The 19,203-nt window shown below is 45.2% G+C and overlaps 1 protein-coding gene across 4 annotated transcripts in view; it reads left to right on the plus strand.

The window, feature by feature from the left end:
• Nucleotides 1–19,203, plus strand: part of tapt1b (transmembrane anterior posterior transformation 1b) — a 253,864-nt gene that overhangs the window by 173,262 nt on the left and 61,399 nt on the right. For all 4 annotated transcript variants that reach the window (XM_070870858.1, XM_070870861.1, XM_070870863.1 and 1 more), the window contains 2 exons: nucleotides 4,304–4,413; nucleotides 10,671–10,730. In XM_070870858.1, the coding sequence (XP_070726959.1) occupies nucleotides 4,304–4,413; nucleotides 10,671–10,730 (170 nt within the window). The remainder of the gene's footprint in view (nucleotides 1–4,303; nucleotides 4,414–10,670; nucleotides 10,731–19,203) is intronic.

Consider the following 19,203-nt stretch of genomic DNA (forward strand, 5'->3'; position numbering starts at 1 on the left):
CCAATGAGTGCCTTCATACATAATTGCCCACTCTGAAATGATACACCTGCCCAGATAGAGGTGCAAAAAATAAAGATTTATCGTGTAATCCAAATCAGTGCAAAAAAGTAACAGAACAGAAAACAGTCCAAAAAACGTACACATCATTTCTCACCCTTGAACATTTCCTTATAACCCCTCTTACACGTGCCTAATCTACTACTACGCCTAAGTATCTCCCCATGGCTGCCTCATAGGTTTGGGAAGGCTGCTGTCTTCCCTGTGTGGAAGCGGCAGATGTCCTTCTCGGACGCCCTCGACCAGCTTTGGGCTTGGAAAGGCCGACTGCAGACTGGTCAACACCTTCCTGGGAGGGTTCAGTCTGGCTTGGCTCGGCCGAGGCTATGCGTGGAGGCACTGGCGGAGTGATAGGTCTGGAACCAGGAATTATGTGATCCTGAGAGATCGCATCATCCTTATCCTGCCCTAAGGAGCATGAGTCACTCTATGCCAGGGGATGGCATATTACCATCACCACCAGTCTGAGGGAGCTCAGGTCTGTGCTGTGGCACAAGACCGGAAGGTGTCCCATGGTGGACCCAGCCGCAAAGGCAACACTGAGGTGCCGGGTGGCATCGAGCTGAGACTGCATGAGAGCAGCCAAAGTCTCAAAGCCAGCAGAAATGGCAGCAGTTTGACGCTCTGTTGCTTATTGGCCAGAGTGCATAAGAGCATTCTGCACTTCCAGAGCCGTGTCCATCCTCTCCAAACCAGCACCAGTGCGCTTGTTCCCTCGCACCTGTGCTGCAATGGCAGCTGCCACATCACCTACAGATTGGGGCATCACAGCTGGATCTGCAAGGACATGCTGGGACTCCGCCATCGCCTGCACACTGGAAATGATGGGCTCCATGGAATGCGCAGAGCTGCCGATGATGCAGGAGCCGGACTCCTCCACGCTCCTCACCACTTCCGACTGCCTCTTTGGCACTTTTGCCAGTGCCCCCAACATTTGGGACTGCATGTCCTTCACCCTTCTCTCATAAGCCGCTACATCGATGGGCTCGTCTGAGTCCTCCTCAGCAGAACTCCGGTGCGGACTCGCCCCACCACCCCCCTCCCCGGAGAGATGGCACCTTAGTTTGCCTAGCCCCGTCATCATGCTGCAGCCCTCTACGCCCTGGTGCAATACCTGTACTATCTGAACTAGATCAGACCGCGCACTCCCAGTATCTGAGTTGGCGCATGTGGGTGCAAGCAGTGACGCATTGGTACCAGCAGTGTCCCCCTCTTCCTCTTCCTCCTCACGCAGGTCCCCAAAAGACGCAGTGCGCTCCAGGGTGTCAGCAAGGCTAGAGCACTCAGTGTCCTCTATACTGCCAATAGGCATATCGGAACTTATGTCCTCAAGGGTGTCATCGATGTCTGGCACTGGCCTGACAGGTGTTGGCTCCCTCTATCCTGTGCTGCCACTGGGCCTCTCATCTGCAAGCATTAGTGGAGGAGGTAGGAGATTGACGCATGGAGGCTGCAACTAGCAGATTTTCAGAGGGAAAGGCACCGTAGGCGCTGGAGCATTCACTGAGAGATAGCATTAAAGGAGACTTTTCATTTACCCACATTAGCATCGCCAATACTGGTGGCCATAGGGAAAGCAGCATGTTTCTTGACGAGCACCTCGACCCTCGCCTCCAAGGGTGTGAGGATTTGGACGTCGGCCTCGTCACCACCAGTCCCCCTTTGCTCCAGTCTATTATGAGCCAGTTTGGCCTGCAAAACAAAGAATGGTTGGTGAGTACCATTGTGATGATGCATCTGAAATGAGTGCACACGTGTGTCCCTGACATGCAGCTGTAACTGAAATGAGAGGGAGCCTCCATTGCGCAAACCCACACACACATACATATATATGTATACACATAGAGGCCTCAACAATGAAAGGCTGCTTCAGTGACTATACAGTGAAGGTGGGAAATCAGAGAAGGATGAAGGAGAGGCTTGCAGATGGAAGGTAAGCAGTTGGTGGAACAGGTACTCACTTTCATCAGATGGATGATGTCGTTCAGCTGTTTTTCTGTACTACATGGCGGTGCAGTTATGAATAGAGGTCCCGGAGATCTCCACAGCAATCTCACTCCACAGCATTTGTAAAGGCCTCACGAGTGGGTCTCTTCGCGTCTGGGTAAAGGACTCACCTTCCCTCCACAGCCTGCATCAGGGTGTCCAACTCGCCATCTGAAAATTGGCTTACCCCTCTTAGTCCAGCAGCACCAGCCATCCTTCAACAGAACCCCTTCCCTCCTCAGGGCCCAGCTGCAAACTCTGGCCTTTGAGTAAGAAGGCCGGGGAGCAGCTGGCTCATTAGCTGCACATGATCATAAGGCTGAATTTCCCCGGGGTTACTCTGCTGCAATCACCCTATCTATACCGCTGCAAAGTCCCGATTCCTGCCCATCATTACCGCCAGAACCCATTTTAAAAAAATACGCTGAAAATTAATCTCCTGCCCATCACAAAAATAGCAGTGGTAATTGCGCAAAAAAGACAGTAGGTGCGCGAGATTTGTGGCGGACCTGAATTTCGGCCCTCTCTAATCTTAACATCTTACTCGGTTTGGCTCTAAAGAGAATTTCTTTTGAACACATTAAATACTCTTAATATATTTATATAATGAGGTAATAGCCTATCCAGTATTGCTGAGGAAGATGAAAGTACATTTGTATTAGTATGGGTAGAAGACAAACTGAAAACATGTGAACTGAAAGTTAAAACTATTAAGATTTCTGTGAACAGAATTTGTTTTCATTTTGTAATGAAATTAAATATATTGCTTCGTATTACTATATGATGTATAACTTTGAAGCTGACAGTTTGCAAACTGCCAGGAAAAGCAAGTCCCTTCCACGTGATCTTTTGGGGACCTCATAGGCCAATATTGCTCTCGGTAAGATTGCCACATGTTGCATTCACAATCCACCTAGCTTTACTTAAACACTCGTGTTTGGATTTATCTTACAAAGAATATGCTGCTTTTAGCACATCAGACCCTCAAGGCAGGTTTTGAAACTGAACCATAAGTCCCTGCCAATTTTTTTAAACACAACTATTAACATTATCCAAATATTCATGGAAGATGAAGGAGTTGTTGGATTACCTGCCATTTGGAACTCACATGGTTGAGCCTCTGAAGTAATTGTCTGGAATTTTCTTAAATCTTTGCTCAAAGATTTATCATCCATGTCTGTAGATCCTCCAACTGCACTTGGAGTGATTGGATATCTAATATTTGAAAATTATTTATTTGCTGTATAATTATGAACTAACTTACGAGCTTTCTCTCCGGTTTGGTCTGGGATCTTAAATGTTGACACTATAGGATTGGAGCAGATCACATGATTCATGTGGCCACCCAGTAATTGTAATCACTGAAAACCAGGCAACAGAAGTCTGGTTCATTTAACAACTGTCATGCATGAATGGATCCACTTCATTATGGGCATCACTTTTTTCAGTATCCCACACTAAAAGAAAGACTTGCATTTCTAGAGAACTTTTCAGGACGTCCCAAAGTGCTTTACAACAAATGAAGTGCTTTTAAAGTGTAGTCACTGTTGTAATGTCGGATTGTCTTTTACTGGACTGGGCAAAAGGTGGCAGTGCTACTAGTAAGGCTATAGTGAACATAGCTTTTAAAGGGACACTTTTTTTTCCTCCTTTATTTCTGTTTTTCTAATTTATGAGGAAGCTTGTTAAAGTCAACAAATAAGGAAGGAGGAAGGTCACACCAAAGATGTATCTAGTTTTAATTGAACTATGAGGATGCTCGGATACCATGACTTACAATTCCAGGCAAATATGCTAAAGTATTTTTAGACAATGGAAAAGCGAACAACACACTGGAGCTTGGGAGCCGTTGATCACAATCTTCATGTGACTGTGTGTTTGAGTTTTGAAGGTAATTGACACTGTTGATCACTACAATGCATCTGAGTTTTTGATCTATAAATAAGTACAGGGCAATGCAAAATATATATATATTTTTAAGGTAAAAATATATTTTGATCATATGCCCTCCTGGCAATTTGTGTGAGGGTGAAATACAATGTGAGATGGACAGATAAGGAAAAGCCACTAAAAAGAATTCCTGTACCCTAAAATATAGTAAAAAAAATAACTGAAGGAATGTTTGTCAATTTTTGAGAAGATAAAATTTGGAATGAGTATGTAGTTTTCATTTACTACAGATATAATATAAATGCACATTTTAATTCTTTTGCAGCAAGTGAATTATTTCACTAACTTTTGCATTTTTTCTCATTTCTAGATCATCTCTGGGTGTTGTTTCCAGATGTTTGCATGGTAATTGCATCGGAAATGGCTGTGGATGTGGTTAAACATGCATTTATTACAAAGTTTAATGACATTACAGCTGATGTGAGTATGCAGATAATTATTATTTGTGAAAGAGAGAATTTGCCTTTATATAGTGCCGTTACATCCATTGGACATCCCTAGCAGCAATTCAATTTCTAAGAATAAGAAAGAAAGAACTTACATTTATATAGCGCCTTTCACACCCTCAGGAGTTCCAAAGCACTTTACATCAAATGGAAGTACTTTTGAACTGTAGTCATTATTTTAACGTTGGGAGATGCTGCAGCCATTTTGCGCACAGCAAAGTCCCATAAACAGCAATAAGATAATGACTAAATAATCTGTTTTTAGTGACATTGGTTGAAGGATAAATATTGACTAATACACAATCTGAGAATAGAATCTTGCAGCAGAGAAGGAGGCCATTCGTCCCATCATGCCCATGCCAGCTCTTTGAAAGAACTGTCCAATTTAGTCCGACACCCTAGCTTTTTTCTCATAACCCTGCAAATTAACCCTGCAAATTGTCCAGTTGCCTTTTGAAAGTTCCTATGGGATCTGATTCCACCATCCAGATCTTTAACAACTCTCTATAAAAAATGTTCTCCTCATTACCCCTCGAGTTCTTTTGCCAATTATTTTAAATCTGTGACTTCTGATTACTGACCCACTTGCCAGAGGAAACAGTTTCTCCTTGCTTTATCAAAACCCCTCATAATTTTGAATACCTCTATTAGGTCTCCCCTTAACCTTCGCTGCTCTAAGGAGAACAATCCCAGCTTCTCCAATCATTCCACATAATGGAAGTTCCTCAGCCCTGGTATAATCTTTATAAACCTCCTCTGTATCCTCTCCTCGACGTTGGCATCCTTGCTAAAGTGTGCTGCCCAGAATTTTACACAATACTGCAGCTGAGATTTGTAATGGTTTAGCATGACGTCCTTGTTTTTGTATTCAATGCACCTATTTACAAAGCAAAGTGTCCCATACACTTAACTGCCTTATCAACCTGCCCTGCCATCTTCAACAATTTATGAATACGCATCTCCAGGTCCCTCTGCTCTTGCATCCCCCTCAAAATAGTACCATTTAGATTATACGGCCTCTCTATTATTTCTCCCAGAGTGCATCATTTCACACATCCACATTAAATTGCATTTGTCATAGGTCTGCTCATTTCACCGGTCTGTCTATGTTCTCCTGTGCTCACTATTTACTACATTGCCAAGTTATGTATCATCTTCAAACTTCAAAATTGTGCTCCCTATACCCAAATCCAGGTCATTTATATATCACAAGAAAAGCAAAGATCTAATACAGACCCCTGGGGAATCCCACTGCGTACTTCCCTCCAGTCAGAAAAGCATCTCTGTTCACCGCTACTCTCTGCCTTCTATCTCTTAGCCAATTAGGTACCCAAGTTACCACCGTCTTTTAATACCATGTGCTTCTATTTTCTGAATAAGTCTGTTATGTGGTACTTTATCAAATTCCTTTTGGAAGTCCATATATACAACATCTACTGCACTACCTTCATCGACCCTCTCTGTTACTTCATCAAATAACTCAATCAAGTTAGTCAGACACAATTTGCTTTTAACACATCCATGCTAGTTGTCCCTTGTTAACCATGCTTCTCCAAGTGAGAATTAATTTTGTCCTGGACACTGGTCTCTGGTAGTTTCCCCACCACTGAATTAGACTGATTGGCCTGTAATTACCAGATTTAGCTCGTTTCCCTTTTTTTAAATAGGTGTGTAACATTTGCAATCCTCCAGTTCTTTGGCACCACTCCTATATCCAAGAAGGATTGAAAGATTGTGGTTAGAACTTCTGCTATCTCCAGCCTTGCTTCCCTTAGCAACCTAGGATGCATCTAATCTGGACCGGGTGATGTGTTAACTTTGAGTGATGCTAACCTATTTTGCACCTCTCTTCTATCTATTTTAATCCTATCCACTATCTTTACTCCCTCCTCCTCTACTATGACATTAACTTCATCCTCCTCTTTTGTGAAGACAGAAGCCAAGTACTCGGGCAGTATCTCAGTCATGCCCTCTGCTTTCACAAGAAGATTTCCATCTTTGCCCTAATGTTCCACACCAATCCTTCAACTATCCTTTACTTTTTATTAAAGAAGCAGTAGAAGGACATTTGGATAAGCAAAATTTGGTCAGACAGAGTCATCATGGATTTATGAAGGGGAAGTCATGTTTGACAAATTTGCTGGAGTACTTTGAGGATGTAACAAACAGGACGGATAAAGGGGAACCAGTGGATGTGGTGTATTTGGACTTCCAGAAGGCATTTGACAAGGTGCCACATAAAAGGTTACTGCACAAGATAAAAGTTCACGGGGTTGAGGGTAATATATTAGCATGGATAGAGGAATGGCTAACTAACAGAAAACAGAGAGTCGGGATAAATGGTTCATTCTCTGGTTGGCAACCAGTAACTAGTGGGGTGCCGCAGGGACCAGTGCTGGGACCTCAACTATTTACAATCTGTATTAATGACTTGGAAGAAGGGACTGAGTGTAACGTAGCCAAGTTTGCTGACAATACAACGATGGGAGAAAAAGCAATGTGTGAGGAGGACACAAAAAATCTGCAACAGAACATAGACAGGCTAAGTGAGTTGGCAAAAATTTGGCAGATGGAGTATAATGTTGGAAAGTGTGAGGTCATGCATTTTGGCAGAAAAAAAATCAAAGAGCAAGTTATTATTTAAATGGAGAAAAATTGCAAAGTGTCGCAATACAGCGGGACCTGGGGGTACTTGTGCATGAAAAACAAAAGGATAGTATGCAGGTGCAGCAAGTGATCAGGAAGTCCAATGGTATCTTGGCCTTTATTGCAAAGGGGATGGAGTATAAAAGCAGGGAAGTCTTGCTACAGCTATACAAGGTATTGGTGAGGCCACACCTGGGATACTGCGTGCAGTTTTGATTTCCATATTTACGAAAGGATGTGCTTGCTTTGAAGGCAGGTCAGAAGAAGGTTCACTAGGTTGATTCCGAGGATGAGGAGGTTGACTTATGAGGAAAGGTTGATTAGGTTGGGCCTCTACTCATTGGAGTTCAGAAGAATGAGAGGTGATCTTATCAAAACATATAAGATTATGAGGGGGCTTGACAAAGTGGATGCAGAGAGGATGTTTCCACTGATTGGGGAGACTAGAACTAGAGGGCATAATGGGGCCACCCATTTAAAACAGAGATGAGGAGGAATTTCTTCTGAGTGTTGTAAATCTGTGGAATTTGCTGCCTCGGAGAGCTGTGGAAGCTGGGACATTAAATAAATTTAAGACAGAAATAGACAGTTTCTTGAGCGATAAGAGGTTATGGGGAGCGGGCGGGGAAGTGGAGCTGAGTCCATGCTCAGATCAGCAATGATCTTATTGAATGGCAGTGCAGGCTCGAGGGGCCGTATGGCCTACTCCTGTTCCTATTTCTTATATTCTTATATATTTAAAAATATATTTGGTTTTCCTTTTATGTTACCTGCTCATATGTTCTCTTTTTGCCATTCTTGTACCCTTTTTCAATTTCCCCCTGCACACTCTGTATTCTGCCTGGTTTTCTACTGTATTCTGTATCTGACATTTTTCATCAATCTTTTTTTTCTGTTTTATTTGAATCTCTATTTCCTTTGTCATCCGGGGAGCTCTTTGGATGCCCAATCCTTCCTCCTTATGGGAATATGTTTGGTTTGTACATGAACTATCTCCACTTTTAAGGCCTACCATTGCTCATTTACTGTTTTCTTGGCCAATCTTTGTTTCCAGTCAGCCTGTGCTAGATCCCTCTCAAATCACTGAAATTGGATATTTTCACCATTGATTTTTCTTTGTCCATTTCTGTAGCCACATTTTTTTTGGATGTTCGTATATTTCTTCTCTGTTGTCCCTCCCCACCCTCAGACCTTAATAAAAACATAAGAATTAGGAGCAGAAGTAGGCCATTCGACCCCTCGAGCCTGATCCGTCATTCAATGAGATCATGGCTGATCTAACTCAGCTCTACTTTCCTGCACTATCCCCATATCGCCTGATTCCCTTAATATCCAAAAGTCTATCGATCTCTGACTTGGATATACTCAAAGGCTGAGCCCCCACAGTCCTCTGGGGTAGAGAATTCCAAAGATTCACCACCCTCTCTCCTTATCTCAATCCTAAATGGCCAACCCCTTATTCTGAGACTGTGAAACCTGGTTCTAGGCTCCTCAGTCAGAGGAAACATCCTCCCTGCATCAACCCTGTCAAGCCTGGTAAGAATTTTGTATGTTTCAATGAGATCACCTCTCATTCTTCTAAACTCTAGAGAGCAAGTATATCCTTCCTTAGGTAAGGAGACCAAAACTGTATCCAGTACTCCAGATGCAGTCTCATCAGGTCCCTATGTAATTGCAGTAAGATGTCTTCACTCTTATGCTCAAATCCTCTTGTAATAAAAGCCAACATACCATTTGCTTTCTTAATTGCTTGCTGTACCTGCATGTTAACTTTCAGTGATTCGTGTACAAGGACACCCAGGTCCCTCTGAACACCAACATTTCACAATCTCTCACCATTTAAAAAATATTCTGCTTTTCTATTTTTCCTACCAAAGTAGATTCTGCACATTAAATTCCATTTGCCATGTTCTTGTCCAATCACTTAGCATGTCTATATCCCCTTGAAGCCTCTTTGCATCCTCCTCACAACTTACATTCCCACCTATCATCAGCAAACTTGGATATATTATGTTTGGTTCCCTCATCCAAATCATTGATATAGATTGTGAATAGCTGGGGCCCAAGCACCGATCCTTGCGACACCCCACGAGTTGCTGCCTGCCAACCCGAAAATGACCCGTTTATTCCTATTCTCTGTTTTCTGTCCGTTAACCAATCCTCAATCCATGCTTGTATATTACCCCCAATCCCATGAGCCATAAATTTGTTCAATAATCTCTTGTGACACCTTATCGAATGCCTTCTGAAAATCCAAATACACCACATCCACTGGTTTCCCCCTCCCCCCATATCTATTTTGCTAGTTACAACCTCAAAAATCTCAACAGATTTGTCAAAAATGATTTCCCTTTCATAAATCCATGCTGACTCCGCCCAATTCTATTATTATTTTCTAAGTGCCCTGTTACCATGTCCTTAATAATAGATTCTAGCCTTTTCCCTACTACTGATGTCAGGCTAACTGGTCTGTTGTTCCCCGTTTTCTCTCTCCCTTCTTTCTTAAACAGCGGGGTTACGTTAACTAACTTCTAATCTACGGGAACCATTCTAGAATCTATGGAATTTTGGAAAAATATAACCAATGCATCCACTATCTCTATAGCTACCTCTTTCAAAACCCGAGGAGGTAGGCCATCAGGTCCAGGGGATTTATTGGCTTTAAGTCCCATTCATTTTTTCAGTACCATTTTTTTTTAACGAATACTAATTACTTAATTCCTCATTCTCGCTAGACCCTTGGTACTCAACTGTTTCTGGGAGGTTATACGTGTCTTCTTCATGAAGATAGACACACAATATTTGTTTAATTTCTCTGCCATTTCCTTATTCCTCATTATAATTTCTCCTGTATCGGCCTGTAGGGAACCCACATTTACTTATGCTAATCTTTTCCTTTTTACATACCTGTAGAAGCTTTTACAGTCTGTTTTTATGACTCGCTAGTTTACTCTCATATTCTATTTTATCTTTCTTTATCAATTTCTCGGTCCTCCTTTGCTGAATTCTAAAATCCATCAATCTTCAGGCTTACTGCTCTTTTTGTCAAGTTTATAAGCCTCTTCCTTTGATCCAATACTATCTATAGCTTCTCTTGTTAGCCACGGTTGGACCACTTTTCCTGTGAATTTTTTGTGTCTAAAGGAATGTATGTTTGATGTAAATTATGTATTAATTCTTTAAATGCTAGCCATTACTTGTCTACCATCATACCTTTTAATGTAGTTTCCCAATCTACCTCGGCCAACTCTCCCCTCATACCTCCGTAGTTTCCTTTGTTTAGATTTAAGAGCCTAGTTTCGGATTTAACTAAATCACTTTCAAACTTAATGTAGAATTCTATCATATTATGGTCACTCTTCCCGAAGGGCCCATTTACTACAAGGTTATTAATGAACCTTTTCTCATTGCACAGTACTAGATCTAAAATAGCCTATTCTTAAGGTTTTCTAGACTTTAATCCTTAATCTAGTGTCGTGTAGTGGAAAAATATCATAAGTGAATGCAAGATGGGGTTGATATTAACTTTTGTGGGTGAGTTGTTGGCACCCTGCTAAAGTGGCTGTGCTTTTTCCTGCAACACAGGTATATAGTGAATATAGAGCCAGCCTTGCATTTGACTTGGTCAGTAGCCGTCAAAAAAATGTAAGTATATAAATACAGTTTCTTGTTTGTTGATTTTAACATTTTGTTTTAAAGTGTAAACCAAAATTGTGCTTACCTGAATTCCATTTGTCTTCAAGATACAAATTCAAAGGCAGAAAAAATTAAAGAGCAAGTTATTATTTAAATGGAGAAAGATTGCAAAGTGCTGCAGTACAGCGGGACCTGGGGGTACTTGTGCATGAAACGCAAAAGGATAGTATGCAGGTACAGCAAGTGATCAGGAAGGCTAATGGAATCTTGGCTGTTATTGCAAAGGGGATGGAGTATAAAAGCAGGGAAGTCTTGCTACAGCTGTACAGGGTATTGGTGAGGCCACACCTGGAATACTGCGTGCAGTTTTGGTTTCCATATTTACAAAAGGATATACTTGCTTTGGAGGCAGTTCAGAGAAGGTTCACTCGGTTGATTCCGGAGATGAGGGGGCTGACTTATGAGGAAAGGTTGAGTAGGTTGGGCCTCTACTCATTGGAATTCAGAAGAATGAGAAGTGATCTTATTGAAACATATAAGATTATGAGGAGGCATGACAAGGTGGATACAGAGAGGATGTTTCCACTGATAGGGGAGACTAGAACTAGAGGGCATAATCTTAGAATAAGGGACCACCCATTTAAAACTGAGATGAGGAGAAATTTCTTCTCTCAGCGGGTTGTAAATCTGTGGAATTTGCTGCCTCAGAGAGCTGTGGAAGCTGAGACATTGAATCAATTTAAGACAGAAATAGACAGTTTCTTAAACGATAATGGGATAAAGGGTTATGGGGAGTGGGCAGAGAAGTGGACCTGAGTCCATGATCGGATCAGCCATGATCGTATTAAATGGCGAAGCAGGCTCGAGGGGCCATATGACCTACTGCTCCTGTTTCTTATGAATAACTTATGGTGGAAATCTGGGTTTTGTAGTTAGAATTATGACTGTGGCTGGCAACCTTAATAATCAAAAAAATGTTAAGATGCATTTTTCACCCATTATGTTTATTATAAAATCCTGTGTATTGGTCACATTTAACCTTTTATGCTGACAAAATGTGATCAGCATTATTTTACACCTTGGTTTGAAAGTTATTCAAAATCACTATGAAGGTACAATTAATGCACTAGATTTTATAAAATTATTATGAATGTTATTTACTGATATGAAGAGTTACATGATGGTGGCACTTTTAAAAATAAAGCAAAACATATAGGAGTCAAAATTTAGGTCCACCTGAAACGGGGCGCACCTACCGTGTTTTGTCCGCCATTCGGCGGCCACTCAATTGAAATTCAGCGATTTTTCTGAAAAAATGGCACCCAGCGAAATTGGCCAGCGAGAATCGTCACTTTGCAGTGGTGTGGCTGGTGAGTTTGGAGCAGAGTTTGCATGGGGAAATTCACCCTCTGGTGATTTGGGCTTAACGAGCCAACTGCTTCCTGGCCGCCTTAAAGGCCAGGATTTGCAGCTAAGCCCTGAAGAGGGAAGATGTTGGAGTGAAGGCCATGGCTGCTGAACTTGTAGCAAGGAGGGCAACCTGTTTTTCCGATGGAGAACTGGAGACACGGAAGCAGGCTGTGGAGGGAAGGAAACGAGTGCTGTACTCCAACACAGGCAGACCGACTCGTGAGGCCTTCACCAATGCCTGGAGTGATAGTTGTAGAGGTGTCGGGAACCTCCATTCATGACCTGACCGCCACCCAGTACCGAAAAAGGATGAACGACATCATCCGCCTGATGAAAGTGAGTATATGTTGCACCAACTGCTAACCTTCCATCTGCAAGCCTGTCCTTCATCCTTGCCTTATTTCCCACCTTCACGATATAGTGACTGAAGCAGCATTTCACTGTTGAGATGTGTATATATATCTGTGTGTCTTCTCGCAATGGAGGCGTCCTTTCATGTCACAGTTACAGCTGCATGTCAGGGACACACACTTGTGCACTCATTTCTGATGCGTCATGACACTGCTACTCAACAACCATTCTTCGTTTTGCAGGCCAAGGTTGCGCACAACCGGATGGAGCAAAGGACTGGTGGTGGCGAGTGTTATGTAATGATGTGTGTATCGTCCCAGTACCTTAAATGTATTGTAAGTACTATGCCACACCACAGAGGGCGCTGTGGTGGGAAACCCTGGTAGTACCTGTAACAAAGGCTATATAAGGCTGACCACCACACCTGGGAGGCACTCTGGAGCTGAACAATAAAGGACGAAGGTCACAGCAGTTAGACTTACACCAGACCGTGTGGAGTCAGTGATTTGTGTGCTACATACACCACATTGGCAACGAGGAAGCGGACGAACTTCATGCAACCATGGCTACTCTGGGCTCGCTAAAGGATTTTACCGTGGGCAATGATTGGGAGGCCTTTACAGAAAGGCTCGAGTACTACTTCACAGCAAATAACCTGACGGAGGACACATACGCAATGAGAGAGAAGCGTAAGGCGATATTGCTCTCCAGTTGTGGAGATGAGGTTTACTGTCTCGTCAGGAATTTGCTGGCACCTGGGAGCGCCAGGGACAAGTCATACGAGGAGCTGACTGAACTCATTCGTGACCAGTTGAAACTGAAGGAGAGCATCCTCACGGCCAGATATAAATTTTACCATCACTGCAGACCTGAGGGCCAGGATGTCACCAAATATGCTGCAGACCTCAGGAGACTCGCGGCACCGTGTGATTTTGGGGCACACCTTGACGAGGCTTTGCGGGACGTTTTCGTTATGGGGATTGGCCACGAGGGCCTCCTTCACAAGCTGCTGGCCACAGAACCCACAGTCACTCTGACAAAGGCCATCGCCATCAGCCGGGCATATATGACCTCGACTTGCAGCACCAAGCAAAAATGATCCACACAGTCTCGAACCCAGCAGGCACTGTCCACAGGATAGCGCCCACCATGGACAAAACTGCAGAACGTGGCTCTGTCCGGGGCAGAAAGCACGAACCTCGGGATCCTGGAGCTCAGAGTCCGCCGAGGCGGGCCAATCAAGCAGCACCATGCTGGCGTTGTGGAGGAAGCCATGGGGCTCACCAGTGCAGGTTTGCGGAGTATGCGTGCAATATCTGCCACGTTAAAGGCTACCTTCAGCGTATGTGTAAAAGAAATCGGACTCACCGTGTGGCTGAGGAGATGGGGGATGATCTACTGTTCAGCGAGGAGCAGGTAGAAGAAGATGAGGTGCTTGGACTGTATACGTGTACTGACGATTCGCCCCCAGTGATAAGTGAAGTAAAAATCAACGGAGTCCCAGTGAGTATGGAAGTGGACACAGGCTCGGGTCCATTGTTGATGAGTCGGAGAACTTTTGATAAACTTTGGATTAACCCAGCTGCACGACCCAAGCTGGTCCCGGTCACGGCGAAGCTGCGTACCTACACCAGGGAACTAATACCTGTTCTCGGCAGAGCGATGGTGCAGGTATCCCACCGGGACGAGACGCACGCTTTACCTCTGTGGGTCGTTGCAGGCGATGGGCCGACACTCCTCGGCCGGAGGTGGATGGGGAAGGTCCGTGGGAGCTGGGAAGACTTCATTCCTCCACAGGCTGCTGCTCCCCAGGGTGCTGCTGTGCCCCGGGTCCCCAGAGAGCAGCGCCGACCGAGCTGGAGCTGCAGCCTCAATCCACCCACAGGCAAGCCCCAGCCCCGGACCTCACACAGAGACCCTGCAGCCCCAGCCCCCACAGACAAGCCCCAGACCCGGACCTCACACAGAGACCCTGCAGCCTCAGCCCCCACAGGCAAGCAGCCCTGCACAGAATGGCCTAAGGGGGGGGTGGGGGTTGAGCCAGTGGGGCGCTGCGGGCGGGGTGCTGAGGGATCCAGGGGCCGGCGGTTCGGAAGGGCCCCGCAGAGGAAGAGGCCGAGGAGCTGGTAGCGTCGATGGGCGGCCATGGCGGCCGCTACGGAGGCCGCGGGGGACGCGGCAAGTGCGGCCGCTGGAGAGGCCACGACGGCCGCAGGAGAGGCGGCAAGTCAGGTGGCAGCGGAGGGGAGCAGAGGCTGCGACGGCGGAGGGCATCCGGAGCGGCGGAGAAGAAGATGGCGGCGGCATTGTGTCGGAGCTGCACAGCATCAAAGATGGCGGCGCCCAAGGAGAAGCCTCGTGGAATCCTCCTGCATCAAAGGTGGAGCCTTAAAGAGGAAATGCACCCGGGAGTCTTAAAAGGGCCTTACAAAGAGGTGGTCCCCACAAAGGACTTCTGTTTGGCAGAGCGAGTCTAAAATGAGCTATGTTAATGTGAGAGAGTGAATTTATAATAAGAATTACTTTTTTTATGCTGAATTGCCACTGTATTTGTGTAAAATAATGGATGAAGTACAATTAATGATAACGGCTAACAAGGAAATCAAGGTTCCGCTACCAGTCAATAACCAGTTAATGTACCAGATAATATGTACCATACTAACGCACTGTCTATGCCCACCTGCCTTCCGTTGGACAAGTGTGATGTTATGTAATGATGTGTGTATCGTTGTCCTGCGTCCAGGTGGGGGGGGGGTGGGGGGAGGTGATGGTGATGTTATGTAATGATGTGTGTATCGTCCCAGTACCTTAAATGTATTGTAAGTACTATGCCACACCACAGAGGGCGCTGTGGTGGGAAACCCTGGTAGTACCTGTAACAAAGGCTATATAAGGCTGACCACCACACCTGGGAGGCACTCTGGAGCTGAACAATAAAGGACGAAGGTCACAGCAGTTAGACTTACACCAGACCATGTGGAGTCAGTGATTTGTGTGCTACATACACCACAGCGAGCCTGATACTCAGATCCTGATACCTCTGGAAGTGAGTGTCCAGGGGCTAGTGGGCAGATGTGCTGCCTTCCCTGTGGCCTCAGGTACTGCCAATCCCCCTGCGGGCAGCATAGGTAAGTGAGGCCCTCCTTTAATGCTATCTTTCCCTGAAAGCGATAGCGCCTACTGTGCCTTTCCTTCTGAAAGTGTGCGAGTTGCAGCCTCCATGCATCAATCCCCTATCTCCCCCTCACGGCATCCCTTGTGCCATTTATGCTTGAAGATGAGAGGCCGAGTGAGAGCCAAGGCGAGGATCCTAACATGGGTGTGAGTGGAAGGACAATGCAGGAGGACAGCCTTGAAGGCAGTGGCAGCCGAGGCCAGGGAGAGGATGACATGGAGACTGGGAGGCAAGGCCTGGACGAAAGCCTTGAGGGCACTGAAAGACATGGGATCCTGACACCCTCGAGGACATTGGGGGATCGAGCTTAGATGAGACCCTGGAGTGCCCCCCCACCCATCTGTTGGTGCCAACTCAGATGAGGCAGAGGACGAGGGGTACACTGCTGGCAGCACCGCGTCACGGCTTCCACTCACACGCGCCAGCTCAGATACCAGGAGTACACGGTGTTTGTTCTGCTGAGGAGGACTTAGACGAGCCCATCGATGTTGGGGCTTATGAAAGAAGGGTGACGGCCCTCCATTCCCAGATGGTTGCGGGCAGTGGCAAGGGTGCTGGACAGGCTGTCGGAAGTGGTGATCGTGAAGGAGTCTGCCTCCCACGTTGTCGACAGCTCTGCGCACTCCATGGAGCCCATACGGTGGAGGAGGATTTCCTGGAGTGTATAAGGGATGTTTTTCTAGACCAATATGTCGAGCAGCCAACTAGAGAGCTGGCCATCCTTGACTGGATGTTGTGTAATGAGAGAGGATTAATTAGCAATCTTGTTGTGTGAGGCCCCTTGGGGAAGAGTGACCATAATATGGTAGAATCCTTCATTAAGATGGAGAGTGACACAGTTAATTCAGAAACTAGGGTCCTGAACTTAAAGGAAGGTAACTTCAATGATATGAGATGTGAATTGGCTAGAATACACTGGTGAATGATACTTAAAGGGTTGACGGTGAATAGGCGATGGCAGACATTTAAAGATCACATGGATGAACTTCAGCAATTGTACATCCCAGTCTGGCGTAAAAATAAAACGGGGAAGGTGGCTCAACCATGGCTAACAAGGGAAATGAGGGATAGTGTTAAATCCAAGGAAGAGGCATATAAATTGGCCAAAAAAAGCAGCAAATCTGAGGACTGGGAGAAATTTAGAATTCAGCAGAGGAGGACAAAGGGTTTAATTAGGAGGGGTAAAAGAGAGTATGAGAAGAAGCTTGCTGGGAACATAAAAACTGACTTCGAGATATGTGAAGAGAAAAAGATTAGTGAAGACAAATGTAGGTTCCTTGCAGTCAGAATCAGGTGAATTTATAATTGGGAACAAAGAAATGGCAGACCAATTGAACAAATACTTTGGTCTGTCTTCACTAAGGAAGGCACAAATAACCTTCCGGAAATGCTAGGGAACTGAGGGTCTAGCGAGAAGGAGGAACTGAACGAAATCCTTATTAGTCAGGAAATTGTGTTAGGGAAATTGATGGGATTGAAGGCTGATAAATCCCCTGGGCCTGATAGTCTGCATCCCAGAGTACTTAAGGAAGTGGCCCTAGAAATAGTGGATGCATTTTCCAACATTCTATATAGACTCTAGTCAGTTCCTATGGATTGGAGGGTAGCTAATGTGACCCCACTTTTTTAAAAAAGGAGGGAAAGAGAAAACAGGGAATTATAGACCTGACATCGGTAGTGGGGAAAATGTTGGAATCAATTATTAAAGACGTAATAGCAGTGCATTTGGAAAGCAGTAACTGGATCGGTCCAAGTCAGCGTGGATTTATGAAAGGTAAATCATGCTTGACAAATCTTCTCGAATTTCTTGAGGGTGTAACAAGTAGAGTGAACAAGGGAGAACCAGTGGATGTGGTATATTTGGACTTTCAAAAGGCTTTTGACAAGGTGTCTCACAAGAGATTAGTGTGCAAAATTAAAGCACATGGTAGTGGGGGTAATGTATTGACATGGATAGAGAAATGGTTGGCAGACAGGAAGCAAAGAGTAGGAATAAACAGGTCCTTTTCAGAATGACCGGCAGTGACTAGTGGGGTACCGCAAGGCTCAGTGCTGGGACCCCAGCTATTTACAATATATATTAATGATTTAGACGAAGGAATTGAATATAATATCTCCAAGTTTGCAGATGACACTAAGCTGGGTGGCAGTGTGAGCTGTGAGGAGGATGCTAAGAGGCTGCAGGGTGACTTGGACAAGTTATGTGAGCGGACAAATGCATGGCAGATGCAGTATAATGTAGATAAATGTGAGGTTATCCACTTGGTGGCAAAAACAGGAAGGCAGAATATTATCTGAATGGTGATAGATTAAGAAAAGGGGAGGTGCAACGAGACCTGAGTATCATGGTACATCAGTCATTGAAAGTTGACATGCAGGTACAGCAGGCGGTGAAGAAGGCAAATAGCATGTTGGCCTTCATAGCAAGAGGATTTGAGTATAGGAGTAGGGAGGTCTTACTGCAGTTGTACAGGGCCTTGATGAGGCCACACCTTGAATATTGTATATAGTTTTGGTCTCCTAATCTGAGGAAGGATATTCTTGCTATTGAGGGAGTGCAACGAAGGTTCACCAGACTGATTCTCGGGATGGCAGGACTGACATATGAAGAAAGACTGGATCGACTATGTTTATATTCACTGGAATTTAGAAGAATGAGAGGGGATCTCATAGAAACATATAAAATTCTGACAGGATTGAACAGGTTAGATGCAGGAAGAATGTAGGGAAGTTAGGGAAGTCCAGAACCAGGGGTCACGGTCTAAGGATAAGGGGTAAGCCATTTAGGACTGAGATGAGGAGAAACTTCTTCACTCAGAAAATTGTGAACCTGTGGAATTCTCTACCACAGAAAGATGTTGAGGCCAGTTTGTTATATATATTCAGAAGTGAGTTAGATGTGGCCCTTACGGCTAAAGGGATCAAGGGGTATGGAGAGAAAGCAGGAAGGGGGGCACTGAAGTTGCATGATCAGCCACGATCATATTGAATGGTGGTGCAGACTCGAAGTGCCAAATGGCCTACTCCTGCACCCATTTCCTCTATTTCTATCATTGCCAGTATGCAGGCGATGGTGGACTCCCAAAGAGACTGTGCGGATCCAGCTGTGATGCCGCAATTCTTTGGTGATGTGGCAGCTGCCATTACAGCACAGGCGCAAGTGAACAAGCGTATCAGTGCTGCTTTGGACAGGATGGCCACGGCCCAGGAAGCTCTGAATGCTCTTATGCACTCTGGACAACAGGCCATGGAGCATCTAACTGCTGTCATCTCTGGTGGCTTTGAGACTGTGGCTGCTCCCAAGCACTCTCAGCTGGATCCCACCCGACACCTCAGTGTTGCCTTCGCGGCTGGGTCCACCACAGGCCATGGTGGACCTTCAGTCTGGCGCCACAGCATTCATCTGAGCTCCCTCAGATTGGCGGTGGTGGTGTGCTGCCCCCAGGGAGTGATGCAGTCTCCTCAGGCCAGGATTCTGATGATGTGCTCTCTCAGGGTCACACCATTCCTGGCCCCAGATCTGTCACTCTGCCATTGCCTCCAAGC

Source organism: Pristiophorus japonicus, chromosome 2 (assembly GCF_044704955.1).
Source record: "Pristiophorus japonicus isolate sPriJap1 chromosome 2, sPriJap1.hap1, whole genome shotgun sequence".
Taxonomy (NCBI): domain Eukaryota; kingdom Metazoa; phylum Chordata; class Chondrichthyes; family Pristiophoridae; genus Pristiophorus; species Pristiophorus japonicus.